Source organism: Grampus griseus (genome assembly GCF_964374135.1).
Source record: "Grampus griseus genome assembly, chromosome: 11".
NCBI lineage: Eukaryota > Metazoa > Chordata > Mammalia > Artiodactyla > Delphinidae > Grampus > Grampus griseus.
Window position 1 is genome coordinate 6,089,212 of NC_139005.1, and position 12,232 is coordinate 6,101,443.

A 12,232-nucleotide genomic window follows, 5' to 3' on the forward strand; every position below is an offset into this window, starting at 1 on the left:
CCTCTTAAAGGGCCCGAAACACCGGCCGGGAAATCCCACCGCACAGGCCCCGCCCCCCCACGGACAGCCCATAATAACCTCAACCAACTCCAACCCCCCCTCCACTACCGCCACCCTCCTCCCTAGGTCTCCCGGGCAACCCCCGCCCCCTCGTCGCTCCGGCAACCATTGACCACGCCCCCTCGAGCGCGCGCGCGCGTGTCACCCGGGCAACCAACCACCCCCTGGCCATCCCATAATACACACGGACACCACCACCACCACCACCCCCACCACCACCACCCCCACGCACACACACTCCATACACATATATGCCAGGGCTGTTGACATCTCATGGTATTGCCGACCTTTTGCAACTAACCCTTTACACCCCCAGACATCCCATAATAGCCATCCTTTGCCAACTTCTTCACTCTTGGCCCTAATGCTAACATCCCATAATAATTCGTCACCTCTCCCTCCCCATGGCCATCCCATAATAAGCACCCCTCCCAGCCATTCAGCCTCACATCCCATAATACTCAATCCCCATCCCCCACAGACATCCCATAATAACCACTCTTCATCCACCCCCAGTTTGATATCCCATAATAGGCAGAAACTCACCCCCCCCACACAACGGACACTTCGGCCTCCTCCCACACACATCCCGTAATAATCAGTCTCCCACCTTCTATACTGACATCCCATAATAACCAACCCCCTGGCGCTGCCCTCGGCCCCTGCAAGGCTAGATCCTCACAACATGACCCCCAAGCTTCACACATTCATTCTAAGTTCACAGCCCGTAATAACCACTCCTGCCCTATCAAAGAGATAGCCCATAATGATCAAGAGCCCTACTGTCACCCCACAGAGGGACAACTAATCTCCTTTCCTCTAACACTGGAAAGATATCCCATAATTTTACTCCCCCACCCACATCCTGACATCCCATAATAATTGCAAAGAACCCGTGGTCAACCAGACATACCATAATACTCCCAGCACAACCCAGAGTCACATCCCATAATGCTTCATCTCCACTCCACCACCCCTCTACCTTTCCAGCCAGGCATCCCATAATATTCATACTCGTATCTCCCCTGTCTCCAAGGCTGTCAGTCTATTCTAACACCCACACCAGCGAGGATGAAACAGGCTACCCACATTGCCCTCTCCCCCACCCCAACTTGTACACACCTTCATCCCTTAATGAGCCAAAGCAGTGTCCTGGCACAAAGCCTCTTGATGTCTAAGATGGACCCTAGCTTCCCTCATCCATCATTTCCAGACATGCAGGAACTGAGAGTCAACCTAGGGCCCCACCCAATCCCACCAAAATCCAGGTGTTCTCCAGACACTTACCTCCAGTTGAGTTTTGAGTAAGACCAACCAAATACCATACTGGCCAGATGAGCCATTTACATAAAGTTTAGTTCACCCCAAAGCATCCCATAATAATTACAAACTCCCACCTAAAGATTATTTCTCAACATTCCAGCAGTCCTCTTCCCACACCGCCTCCCCAGGTCAAGCGGTCTATTCTCACCCTTAGGCCATTCCTATGGGTGGACATCCCACCATGGTGTGAACTGAGGATCCCGCTATATACACACAAAGATCCAAGAACTGCTCTCCCTCTGCTCACTGCTGCTCGTGCTTATGCAACAGATGTTGACGGAGTACCTAGCAAGGCACAAAGATGGGCACCGTGGGGAGTGCCTCCCTTCAAGAAGCATAAACAACCAAACTCCAAGATGAGATAGAATGTCTGGTGTCAATGGAAAACTGAGTGCTATTTCCTAATTTTCTGTTACAGAGAATAAAACAAATCCCAACTGACCTCAGGAGAGATCAGATCCCAGTAGAAGTTCTCAGCGGTCCTTCTAGAACCCCGAAGGTATTTCAAAAGGATTTACAATATAGATGGATGGTCAAGATAATCTCCTATCTGCTCCCTACATACTAAGGGATTTTGATTGGAAAGCAAGGTTCATCCATCCAGCGTTTCTAATACGAAATCCTATAACATCATCATGTGCTTCCTTCTTGAGAGACTCATCAACATGCCAGAATTGTCATCCTCATGCTTGAACACCAAGTTCTGCTTACCCTCAACGCCCCATGTTTCTTATTTATATCCTTTCTCATTTTGTATCCTGAAATCTCATAATACTTCCAACTGCCCCCATCCTCATCTTGTTGAGGTCCCATTCTCCACCCAAAATACACCCCTGATCTTTGTATAACGTTCACCATCTTCCCCTTCTGTGTACAAGTCAACATCCCAGAATGCCTTCTTCATTTATTATGCCACAAGGTAGCCTCCCAACACATACCACCCCCTTCCCTAACTGCACCTACCCTGCAGCCACACTGGGGACCCAGCCCAAGAAAGTCAGAGAGCCCAATCTTAGAATTTTTTGGCCCTAAGAGAACCTAAGTCTACAGCCTGTCACTTTTCCCTCTTCCTGATCCCCAGAGAACCAGGACCTGGGTGAAAACCAATATCCCAACGCCACTTCCTTGCTGCCACCGCTCCAGACCCCAAAGTCAGATAATATCTTCCTCTGCTTTTCACACAAGTCCAAGACCCTTGGTGGTAGGACAGGTTGAAGAGAAACCGGAACTTCCTCCTAAGAGAGGCCCTTCCTGACCAGAAGTGAGTGGGACGAACCTCACATCATCTCTGCATTGCCCTTCTAATCTCACTTCCCTAGAGAAAGGGCCTGGCCAGATGACTCTCCTTCCTCTGAGAACCTCAGGACTGGAGAACTGGTGAGGAGAGATGAATTCAGGAGAGGCAAGAGCTTGCTTTGGGAAATCACTATCCCTGTGCCCCCAGGCAGACCACCAGTGATGCTGGTAAGGCTTTCCCCCAGCTCCTACCTGACTTAACTCCCTGGACCACCCTTTCGGCATATCCATTGTGGCACGCAGGCTGTTTCCCCCATTGTGCAAGGCTGCCTAGTCTTCTCATTAAATTCTCTTGACATCAAGATTGGACCCCATTCATTTGTGCACCCCCTCCCCCATGCTTATTCTGAGTACTAAGAGGAAAACTTTTACTCCTTACTTGGGGGAGAGGGGACAGCTCTTTCATTAAGATACCATAATGTGGGTAGACCTCCTTTCAAGAAGTTTCTCATTCGTGTATGAACTGCCAGGTACTTAGTATGCCCTCCTCCTTCCCCATTTCTCTAGGGGATCCAGCCTGCCTCCGGGGCTCAAATTCCCTTCTGTAACGTCTCCATCTGCCCCATACCCTCTTCTTCGCATATATGTACCACGTTACTACAGTGACTCATAATATAAACCAGGAAGAGAGTTTTGTAACTGGGTAGTCACAGCCTCTTGCCTGGGATTACAAACATGGTCCCTTTTGTCCACCACAGCCCCTCTGCCCCACCCCTGCAGGTTGTACCCACTTATCCCCCAGCTCCCCTTACTTCCCACCTCTCCATGATACCACCACAAGGAGAAGGTTAAAGTCCCTTCCTCTATTCTTGAGTTCCAGAGGGCTAGGATGTGTGTGTTTGTGTTTTGCTTTTGTGGTCCTTCTGTGCTTCGCCTCCATACACTAGCCCCATGCTACCCTCCCAGATAAATTATAAATAAACCACCAGCATGATTGGCCCACAGAGACTAAGGGTGGGATAATCTCCTGATTAATGCACCCAGGGGGACAGCCTCTCTAGCTGGTCACCTTAGAGTTCTGCTTCCATCCCATGGTACAGAAGAACCTAGAATAACAGAATGGGCTGTCCATGGAGTTTTCAGCACATGCTCTATAGCTCTTCTCTCTACATCTCTGTTCTGTGAGTCCCAGAAACTCTGCTCATAAGACGTCTAAGGGACTAGGGTTCCCCTGCTCTGCCAGAAAAGGGGGTTTGGGAAGGCGACATAGGACAGAAAAGCCACAGTGACAGTGCACTCTGATAGCTAGACAGGATGCAGGTGGTGCAGGACTGGGGGGCACCACCCAGGCATGTGTCCTGCAGGAGCCAACACAGCCTCAGCTCCTTGGGTGTGACTGCAAGGTGGCAGAGCTCCCCTGGCCTGACCCCTACCTGAGCTACAGTCCCAAGGCTCAAACCCAGGAAGGCAGGGAGCGAGAGGAGTACTTGGTGCTGTGGTCACCCAGGAGCACTACTACCTCGTGTGTTACACAGCCAGAACCCAGGCCTCCTCACTGCATGCCTGGACTCAGCGACCCCGTAGCTCACAAGCTGTTTAGGGACCCAGGTGTCCAGGGCTCAGATCTGGCTAGCTCTAGCCTGCCCCCAGGGGCCTCTTCAAACAGCTGTCACTGAAGAACCTCTCCAGCCAGTCACTCTTGCCAGGCCTCAGGTCTGGCTCCAGGGCTCACCCCACCCTCCCCAGCTTCTTCCCTCCCTCTTCCTTCCTTTCCTTCCCCATCCCCCTTCCCCAGAGCTTCACCTACCCAGGACAGCCCCACCCAGCTGCGCTGGGCACATCCCATAATAATCCTTCTCCTTGCGAGCCCCCACCCCCCCCAAAAGAGAGGCGGCCATCCCATAATAGCCACCCACAAGAGACATTCCGCGGTGACCGCCCCCTCCCTGCAGAGCTGCCGGGAGCAGCCATCCCATAATAACTGGCCGCCTGTTTTACTGGTTACGGCTGTGGAGGGAGCTGGAGAGGAAATGGAGGGGAGGGGGAAGGGGAGGAGGATCGAGGGCCCCCACTTTGGGGAAGGGGACGGAGAGTGACCCACGGGGATGGGGAGCCAAGGGGACGCCGCACAGGTGGGAGGTGTGGTCCACTGGCCACCACATCCCCGCTTTGGGACCTTCTCCCCATCCCCAAGGGCTCCCTTTCCCCCTCAGCACCCGCGAGGTGGCTGCTAATTAGGCGGGATGCCTAGGATGGGTCGAGGTGCCCACAGAGCGAGAGGGGGGGTGGTAGATTTCAGGTGTTCTCCTTGGGCCATTTGCGAAAGAAGGCAGACCTTAGAGAGGATGGCAAGAGAGTAAGGGGTGTGGGGGGGCGGTGGGAGAAGAGCGCCTCAGGCCCTCCCCATTCTGCACCACCATCCCATAATAATCCCCCAGCCCCTCTCCCCCTCCCACACACGACATCCCATAATATCTTCTGGAGAAGCAGTCCCCGCAGTAGGTACAAAGAGCTATCCCATAATATGCTCCCCCACCCCCACTCGCCACCCCCCCAACTTGGCCCCCCCCTCGGTCACATGCAGCCGGTGCCATCCCCCGCTGCTCCCCCCTCTGGCCACCGAAGGCCTTGCCAGCCCATAATACTCTTGCCTCTGGTCGCAGGAGGCCTCCAGCCCATAATATTCCCTTCCACCACCACCCCCCCTTCCCGCCCCGCACCCCTTCCTCCCGCCTCCAGTTGGAGCCGGGCCTCACCAGCCCATAATATTCCCCTGTCTCCTAAGGCTGTTCCAACCCATAATACTCTCCCTGTCTCCTAAGGCCTCTCCATCCCATAATACTGCCAGACGCCTGACCTGTGGGCCAAACCCCAGCCCGTTCCACACATCGAGGCTGTGTCAGCGCCGCCGGTCTCCCAGCCTGTCCCTCCCTCCTCCCTCCCCAGCGCTTTCCCTCCCAGGCTGTCTCCCGCCCTCCGGCCCTGGGCCCCTCTCCCGGCCCCACCCTGTGCCTGCCTGGGCCCTCACTTCCCCTCCAGCCTCCTCTTTTGCCCTTTCTCCCTTGATTGGTTCTTCATCCCATGGCCCCTCTCCTCTCCCTTTCAGGCACTTTCCCACCCACTCTTCTGTCTGTGGGGTGGACAGCAAGGCCGGTGGGGAGAGAGTGCCCCCAGAGGGCGACAGGCCAGTCACTGCCCCTGCCTCCTTGACCAAGCACCATGGCAGCTGGCCCAGCCTGCCTCGCTCACCCATCCCTGGCCCTGGTTCTGATTGCCCGCAGAGCTCTGTCTGGGTGAGGATTCACCTGGAACCCCTGCTGTCTTCCAGAAACACTCCCACTGAGCATCACAAGCAGACTTTACTAACAGCATCTTCTCCCCACACCCTGGTTGGAAAGAGAGATCCACCTTATGGGATGGCTCTGAGGTGCCTTTCAAAGGTGACCTCATTGACCCTCACTACAACCCAGTAAGTAGATATTATGATCCCCATTTCACAGAAGAGAAAACGGAGGCTCAGAGAGGTTAAATAGCTTCTAAGGTCACGTTGCCAAGAAGTGACAGAGCTGAAATTAGTACCCAGGTTTGTTTGATTGCGAAGTTCTGACAGCCTTCGGGATTCCCCAAGCCCCTGGGAGAAACTTCACTTTTCAGTGTTTCCAGGGCTCCTCTGGAAAAGATAGCATGGTGACAGTTCCCCAGCCTCCCTTGTCTCCAGGGTCTCCTGAAAGAAGGGAGAAGGAAGGCTCCATGTGAGATTAACCTCCCCCTCCCCATTTCTTCCAGGGGACCCCCAGTGGCAACCCCACAGGGACTTCCCTCAGGACGGTCCAGGGCTAACAAGCATCTCTTCCCTTTTAGGATCCCTTACCTTTCCCTTGGTTCTCCTGAATTTTTTGTTTTATCTCAAGACCAATGATTGTTAATCTTCCCCCAACTACTCTCAGTGCATGGAGGGACCATTCTATGGAGGAGACAGACTTTGAGGAGAACCAAGGGGAAGTGTCCTCTTCAGTTTAGCTGGTGGACAATCAGGAATTCGCTGTCTTGGAGATGTTGGGTACATCCCAGCTGGGGGAGGGGAGTCATGGCCAAATGCCTGAAGGCTGAGCCATCCTGCCTTGGGTGCCACCCATGAGCCATGCCCTCTGAGCCCTCGATGCGGTGTGTTTTAGGACCCACCACCATTGGAACGATGAATGAGCCCAGTTCTCAGCGCTCACACAGCCACACCAGGAAGGGGCAGGTAAGCTGTAGGGTGCGTGGGTTAGGAGCGGGGAGGAAAAGCTGCACAAGGTGGCCAGAGATGACACAGTAGACTCAAGGTGAGAGAGTGGTGGCCTACATGAGGAGGGAAGGAGAGGAAAGGAAACCAGGGAGCGGTGGGTGTAAGGGAACCAGGGATGAGAAGGTGGGCAATAAAGGAAGGGGAGATACTGTAGGGTGTCCTGCAAAGAGTAGGAGTTCCAGAGTCTAACAGATACTGTGCCACTTCCTGCTTGTGTGACCTTAGACCTCAGCTTCTCCGGGGTGTTTCATCTGTAAAATGGAGATAATCATCATTCCTAACTCAGAAGGTTATTATAATAATAAAATAAAATAATTCATTTTAAGCACTAAATTGAGGTCTTGGCATAGCAAGTATTTTTACAACTTGTTAACGCTCTTCTTCCAGCATCTAAGATTTTATCCTTTTCCTCCTTTCGATTTTCCTAAGCCTCAAAGTGGCAAGTAACTCCAGGGCACGGGGTGAGGGCTCTGGATTTCCCACATCTCACCCCCGTCATACTGGCCACCCAGTAGTTGGGGGATCCTGTGAAAATGGCAGGCAGTGGCTACAGGCTTCCTTAAACTTCCTGTTAGCGTTAGCTTCTGTTCATTCCTCCTCTGCCTGCAACATCTCCTGATTCTATTCTTTTTTTTTAATACTTATTTATTTGGTTGCATGGGGTCTTAGTTGTGGCAGGCAGTCTCCATAGTTGCAGCATGTGGGCTCCTTAGTTGCAGCACATGGGCTCCTCAGTTGCGGCACGTGAACTCTTAGTTGCGGCATGCATGTGGGATCTAGTTCGCTGAGCAGGGATTGAACTCGGGCTCCCAGCATTGGGAGCGCAGAGTCTTATCCACTGTGCCACCTGGGAAGTCCCATCCTGAATCTATTCTTGCCTCTCTGTCTTCAGGATGGAAACCCTTTTGATATACTGAATGTGGGGAAACAGTCCACCAGAGCTTAAACAGAGGAGATTCCACACTGGAGAAAATTCATTTCCATCTGCCTTCACAGGCCGCGAGCACACTTCTCCTAGACCAGCTCCCTCACCAGTCTTTCCTTCCCCTTAGACTCTCCCCACCTCGTTTCCCTACAGCTTATCCCACCCAGTGTGTCAGGGTGGGCAAAATCTCACTGAAGAACTTCCAGAGGGGCTTCCCTGGTGGCGCAGTCGTTAAGAATCCGCCTGCCAATGCAGGGGACACGGGTTTGAGCCCTGGTCCGGGAAGATCTCACATGCCGCAGAGCAACTAAGCCCCTGTGCCACAACTACTGAGCCCGCGTGCCACAACTACTGAAGCCCGCGCACCTAGAGCCCGTGCTCCGCAATGAGAGAAGCCACCGCAATGAGAAGCCCGCGCACCGCAATGAAGAGTAGCCCCCGCTCGCCGCAACTAGAGAAAGCACGCACGCAGCAATGAAGACCCAATGCAGCCAAAAATAATAAATAAAATAAATATATTTTTTAAAAACTTAAAAAAGAAAAGAACCTCCAGAGACGGCCCACTGCCTACCAAATTAACGGCCAGAGCCTTACTTTGCATTCTCTCATCTTCCATCTTGAATGATAATTATTGTTGACTTGTTCTGTGGTCCCCACTAGATAGTAACCTACTTCACAGAGAGATTCAACTGTTCTTTACAGCAGTAATTAACACAACATTGTAATTCAACTATACTTCAATAAAAAATAAATTAAAAAAAAGATTCAACTGTTCATCATTCAACAAATATTTATTAAGTACTTCTTTTACGCCAGGCGCTGTTCTAGATGCTGGGGATACATCAGGAAACGGACCAAGCAAAAATCCCTGCCCCCAGGGAGCTTACATTTTACTTTGGGGGTGGGGTGGGGGACAGAAAATAAACTATAAAAGTTATAATAAATAAATAAGTAAATTATATACTATGTTGGAAGAAACTTGCTATGTGAGTTTTAATTACTTTGGAATTCATTCACATTATCTTCATATAAAAATACTCAAGTAGGGCTTCCCTGGTGGCGCAATGGTTGAGAGTCCGCCTGCCAGATGCAGGGAACATGGGTTCGTGCCCCGGTCTGGGAAGATCCCACATGCCGCGGAGCGGCTGCGCCCATGAGCCATGGCCGCTGAGCCTGCGCGTCCGGAGCCTGTGCTCCGCAACGGAAGAGGCCACAACAGTGAGAGGCCCGCGAACGGAAAAAAAAAAAAAAAAAAAACTCAAGTAATTTTTAAAAATTGTATTCTGTTCAGTTTGGATAGGGCAAAGTCCTGAGACTTTGGACGGTGATGACGTTTGGTGCCCCCAGGGCTGGAAGGGCGTGGGTCCTGAACCCTAAGGATGGAGCAAGACGGAGCAGGTGCTAACCATCAAGCCCTCTCTAGAGCAGCAGGAGGTGAGGGCTCTAACCCGCCAGATGGAGGAAAGCCCGGCTTCACGGCTATCACTGAGGAATCTGGGTCAGTTCTCCGGTTTGGCCACCAGGGGTCATTTTACCCTTGTAAATCACCATCTGGAGCGATCACGTAAAGACACACAAAAGTCTTAGTCCGAACTAAACACACAGAGACGCACCCGGGAAAACTCTGACACTGTCACACACACACACACGCACATACACAGAAACATACAGCATTGAGAGACATAGGGACAGAAATGCATGCAGGACGTGTGCATGGCATCAACTCCCTCACGAATCTCACTAATGTCAGGGTCTCAAGATGTCACAGTGCCAACTCCGCCATTCCTCCCAGCCCCGACTCCGCTAAAGAGGGAAGACAGTAGGTGGCCTGTAAACCAGACTTCCATTTCCTTACCTCCAGCTTGCCAAGAGCAGTCAGCTTACTCCCGTCCTCCCGTCCATCACACTCTTACTTTCCCATAAACTTCTTGTCTGGCTCTGGCACAGCTCCCTTTTCCCTGCCCAGAGAAGCCCTCCACCTCCTCCTGAGTATCTGTGCAACTAGTTCCAGCTCCACCTCCCTCTGCAGCTCCAGGAAGCCCCAGGTGGTGTTCACTCGGTGTGCAACTCCTCCCCACCCCCCACCCCGAAAACCCCAAGCCTTAGGGACTACAATTAGCAATTGATTTGCTGAGCATTGCCCTCTCCTTGCAGCGATAAAAACAATGTACATAATGGCCTGGGAAGACTTTACACATGACTCTAATACTCCAGTACAGGTATGGCTCTCCAAGTGTGATCTGAGGATGGATTCTTTGAGGAAGTCCACGAGAACAAAACCGTTTTCATGATACTACTACTAAGATGTCTTTTGTCCTTTTCACTCATTGTCTCACGAGTAGACGGTGGAGTTTTCCAGAGGCTTCATGAAGTGTGATGACACTTGCTCTCATAGCTATTGGAATGTGTGCTTGGGTATTTCTGTTTTAGAAAACTTACTATTTTTGATTTCTAATATGGTCATGTATCAAAAGGACAAAGTATAAGCAAACTCTCTTTGGAATTCTCCATTTTTAAGAGTGTAAAAGGGTCTGAGACCCCAAAATTGGAGAACTACTTCTTTAGTACAGAGAATGTTCTCCTTATTCTAGATGAAGCAGCAGAGACACACACACACGGTGGTGGTGGTGGGGATTTACGATCTAGAATGGAGGAGCTTTTGAAAGGGTGGGTGAGGTGGAAGGGGAAGGCAGGACCTAGAAAGGGGAACAGTGACCAGGAACTCGGAGGAAAACCCCCTCTGCCCCCACCCACCCACGCTGGGCGTCAGATCTAAATTGTTAAAAGTCACTAGACAAGAAGGAAACCAATTCAGCCGGCATCCAATACGCTTTTACATTACGCCTCAGTGCGGGGCAGGCAGAGCCCAGGTGGAAAGGGGAGTGGGTGGCGTCCATGGCCCAAAGACCTCTGTGGTCGGTCTAAACGCAGGACACCCATCTTCTGCTCCAGCTACCAGCTACGGGCCGGGCCGTGTTTCATGCCCCGCCAAGGGCATTTCATCCAGTCTCCCGCCTCTGCACGGGCAGGCTCACGGCAGCACTTCCTAGGTACTAAGGAAGAGGTCCTTCTGCGCTCGCCATCACCACCTAGTTAAAGACGTTTGCAGCCGCGCTCTTCCCTCCCCGGGCCCCTGCCCCCCACACTTTGTTCCCTTCTGCATCTGTGAGCTGGAGCTGCCGCTCAGAAGTCCAACTGCCCAACCCACCGCCCTGCTGTGCACACACCCTGCGTGTCTGCGAGTGCGAGAGACGTGGGGGTGGGGTGAGGGGACCGCGCTCTGGCACGACGTGCGTTCAGAGGGACGAGTCCTCGGAGCACCGGGTGAAGGAGTCCCGGGGGTCGGAGGGCCGGAGCAGCCCCTGGCTGGCGGCGGCCGGCACGGTGGCGTGGGAGGTCTCAGCGGTTGGTTCGGCGAGTGCCCCCCGAGCCCCGTTGGTGGCCGAGGTCCTGGCCCGGAGCGGAGAGCTCAGGCTGCGCAGGGTGTTGCGGAAACCCTCGGCGCTGAAGTAGTACACCAGCGGGTCGAGCACGCAGTTGGCGCCGGCCAGCAGCACCATGACCATCAGCACCCCGCGCACCTGGTTGCGCGCCGCCGGGCTGGCCAGCACCACGTGGCCGCGCAGCAGCCCGTACACGGCCAGCGTGGCGTTGTAGGGCACGAAGCACAGCAGGAAGATGACCAGGCTGGCCAGCAGGAGGCGCACCGTCTTCTGCCGCCGCTGGCTCCGCGTGGCGTCGGGCCGCGCCAGGGTGCAGAAGACACGGACCGAAGAGTAGACCACGGCTACCAGGGGCAGCAGGAATCCCAGCGCCTCGGCTAGCAGCAGGAGCGGCAGCAGCCTGCCCTTCCACAGCTCGTCGCTGAAGTTCTCGAAGCACAAGTGCACCCAGCGGCCGTCGCGGGCGCAGGGTGAGGGCCGGTGCACCAGGACGGTGGGCACGGCGAACAGCAGGATAAGCGCCCACACGCCCAGGCAGAGCAGCCGCGCCACGCGGGGCCGCCGCAGGTGGCGCAGCCGCAGCGGGTGCACGATAGCGACGTACCGGTCCACGTTGATGAGGGTCAGGAAGATGCAGCTGCCGTACATGTTCATCTGGAAGACGGCGCCCGCCAGCTGGCACAGGAGGTCCGAGAAGGGCCAGTAGTGCTGCGCATAGTAGGAGAGGCGCAAGGGCAGCGACAGGGTGAAGAGGAGGTCGCTGGCCGCCAGGTTGCACATGTACACGCTCACTACCGAGTGCACGCGCAGCGCGTGCAGGAAGACCCAGAGGGCCAGCGCGTTGAGGGGGAGCCCTGCCGCCAGCACCAGGCTGTAGACCACCAAGTGCAGGTGGTGGATGGGCTGGTGGTCCGGGCACCTGAGATCAGAGTCGTTGGCCGAGAAGTTGGCCAGCAT

At 53.8% G+C, this 12,232-nt stretch overlaps 1 protein-coding gene across 1 annotated transcript; it reads right to left on the reverse strand.

Annotated features, from left to right (window-relative positions):
• Positions 1-11,128: 11,128 nt before the first annotated feature.
• LPAR5 (lysophosphatidic acid receptor 5) lies at positions 11,129-12,232 on the reverse strand (the record flags this gene model as incomplete). The annotated part of the gene is made up of 1 exon (XM_082665410.1): positions 11,129-12,232. The coding sequence occupies one exon, from the start codon at positions 12,230-12,232 to the stop codon at positions 11,129-11,131; it is 1,104 nt and encodes a 367-aa protein (XP_082521536.1).